Source organism: Sinocyclocheilus grahami, unplaced genomic scaffold (genome assembly GCF_001515645.1).
Source record: "Sinocyclocheilus grahami isolate Dianchi unplaced genomic scaffold, SAMN03320097.WGS_v1.1 scaffold621.1, whole genome shotgun sequence".
NCBI lineage: Eukaryota > Metazoa > Chordata > Actinopteri > Cypriniformes > Cyprinidae > Sinocyclocheilus > Sinocyclocheilus grahami.
Window position 1 is genome coordinate 112,060 of NW_015505800.1, and position 3,042 is coordinate 115,101.

The 3,042-nt window shown below is 36.5% G+C and overlaps 1 protein-coding gene across 1 annotated transcript in view; it reads left to right on the forward strand.

The window, feature by feature from the left end:
• Nucleotides 1-3,042, forward strand: part of LOC107557812 (rho GTPase-activating protein 42-like) — a 54,008-nt gene that overhangs the window by 38,424 nt on the left and 12,542 nt on the right. The window contains exons 7-9 of the mRNA XM_016241363.1: nucleotides 136-236; nucleotides 325-434; nucleotides 1,096-1,152. Coding sequence (XP_016096849.1) covers nucleotides 136-236; nucleotides 325-434; nucleotides 1,096-1,152 — 268 coding nt within the window. The remainder of the gene's footprint in view (nucleotides 1-135; nucleotides 237-324; nucleotides 435-1,095; nucleotides 1,153-3,042) is intronic.

Consider the following 3,042-nt stretch of genomic DNA (forward strand, 5'->3'; position numbering starts at 1 on the left):
TATATATATATATATATATACAGTATATATATAATTTTTTCATTCATTCAAATGTTAGAGCTTGAGAGCTTACAAGTGACTTATGTTTTTCCAAGCAAGTATATCACTTTTGCACATCTCATGTGTGTGTTGCAGGGCCTTTGGGATGCACATGGACACGCCATTATTGTACATACGAAAAAGGCTGCAACATATTCAGCATGTGCAACACAGAGGCAAAACCCACAGCTAAACAGGTACAAAGATGTTCATGTTTCAGTGATCTGTAGGAGCAGAGGTGCTGTTTGCATCAGGTCCTCACTTTCTGTCTCTGTCTTTTCACAGAACGGTGTCACGTCAAATCCCACAGAGAAGTTCAGACTGAAGTCCTGTATCAGGAGGAAGACTGACTCGATTGATAAGCGCTTCTGTTTTGACATTGAGGTGGTTGAAAGGTGAGTGTCTGCACTGACAGCACAGCACAGGTGTTTCACTCCCTGAGAAATATTTCACCCAAAAATGGACATTTTTATTCAGCCCCATGCTGTTATGAACCTGTGTGAACCTGTCTGTCTTCTGTGGATCACAAAAGGAGACATTTTGAAGATTCTTTATAAAATCACCTTTTGTGTTTTACGAGTCATACAGGTTTGTAACAACTAGAGGGAGAGTAAATGAATACCAAATTTTCATTTTTGGATGAATTCATGCTCCTTTTAACATGTGCTATATGTTTCTCAAATATGAATTTTTCCTTCTTGTTTCAAGAGAGGCCTGCATTTCTATGTTCTGCATGCTTCTTATGTCACACTATATAATCTGTCTTCTGTATATTTTAACTGTATAATCTTCTCCTTTTTTACTTACATCTGCCTTCATGGCACAGTCTTACGATATTAGGTGGCAAATATGTATTTATATGTATGTAAGCATTTTAGAACATGCACATTCTATAAACACTCAGTCCATCAGATCTGTGTGTAGCAAATAGAACTTCCTGTGTGTTCATGACCTTTGCCACCTAGTGTAAGGTTGCACTGTTGTTTTTCTGACAGTTTACCTTGTGCTGTATGTGCCCATTTCCCCTGTCCCTTCTCTGTGTTTATTTCAATCTAGAAATACCATCTATCGTGGATCTCTTTTCAGACCACTGCAATTTTTCTGTAAAGCCCGGTATGTGACCAGCCCAGAAGCATGTTGAAGCGCATGTGTGCTGCTTGTGATCTCATGCATTCAAAATCCCATGCTGATCAAAGCTTATTTCTCACTCCGATGGTTTTAAAGGATTGCATGTTGAAAATCCAACACATTGCCTGCACCTGTAATTGGTGGGATAACGGTTTGATTTGATTTAACTGGCTGAGTGATTTTTGATCTGGAAATTACATTATCACTTGACATCAAGGAACAAACATCACAACATCAAATTAGCATTAGCTATAGCTACACCAGGCTAGAGTTAGGCAAGATGGAGAGGAAACATCCAATGATAGAATTAAGACAGATTTATAATTATTATATTTATATGATCAGTTTATGAGAAAAACCTAGAGAGCTGCCTACACAGAAAACCTTTTAAGGCATCATCCGATGCAAAGGCCCAAAATGTTTTTCAGTTTTTCTTCTAACATGCCTATTTTTTGCGCAAATCTTAGGCAGCATTGCATGTTTCCTTCACAAAGAAAGCAATTATGTAATGTTTTTTTTTCATCAGCTGAACCCCTTTGACCTAAAGCTTTTACTTCAAGTACCCCCTGAGATATTAAGATATTAAATATTTCAGTAATTTACATTTGCATGTTTTTTGTCACATCTGTAACAAAATAAATACATTTATTTTACACTTTTTTTATGCTTACGAGAGTATGAATTCAAATCCATTATAAATAATATTATATGCATACACTTGCTCATGTACACAAAACACTCCTACCATTACCTTTAAACTGCACTGCAGCGTGCTTGCCCTAACAAGCGGGATAATAATCAAAGCATAACTGAGCATATAGCTCATTCATCCATGCACAGATATTAGTGACAGCTAAGCTCTAATGATGAGCTCGCTCTAATGTTCACCTTACAGTTACGGTTACCGCAAATGCTGTCAAATCATGTGTGAAGATCCATGGGTAATATTTATGGGTGGATTAATTGGTCCTTGTGATTCTAAATGGTGTGAATCTCAGAGTGCCGATACAGAATATAATTAAATTGATGTTTATGTAAATGAAGTAGTACTTTCATGTATCATTTTTTCCCATAAGTGTATAGTGTTACTGAGCTTGGAAAGATTTTTAAGACATCACTTTTGATTTTAGTTCAAACATTTAAAGAAATAATTACCCACAAATGCATTGTCATTTCAAACCCGTATGACTTTCTTTTTTCCATGGAACACGAAAGGAGATGTTTTGAAAAATGTTCACACTGCTCTTTTTCGTACAACAACAGCATACAGTCACCAGGAGCTGTCAAGCTCTAAAAATGAGACAAAACTTCCATAAAAGTTGCCAGTATGCTCATATATGAAATACAAACCCAATTCCAAAAAAGTTGGGACACTGTACAATTTGTAAGTAAAAACGGAATGGAATAATTTACAAATCTCATAAACTTATATTTTATTCACAATAGAATATAGATAACATATCAAATGTTGAAAGTGAGACATTTTGAAATGTCATGCCAAATATTGGCTCATTTTGGATTTCATGAGAGCTACACATTCCAAAAAAGTTGGGACAGGTAGCAATAAGAGGCCGGAAAAGTTAAATGTACATATAAGGAACAGCTGGAGGACCAATTTGCAACTTATTAGGTCAATTGGCAACATGATTGGGTATAAAAAGAGCCTCTCAGAGTGGCAGTGTCTCTCAGAAGTCAAGATGGGCAGAGGATCACCAATTCCCCCAATGCTGCGGCGAAAAATAGTGGAGCAATATCAGAAAGGAGTTTCTCAGAGAAAAATTGCAAAGAGTTTGAAGTTATCATCATCTACAGTGCATAATATCATCCAAAGATTCAGAGAATCTAGAACAATCTCTGTGCGTAAGGGTCAAGCCC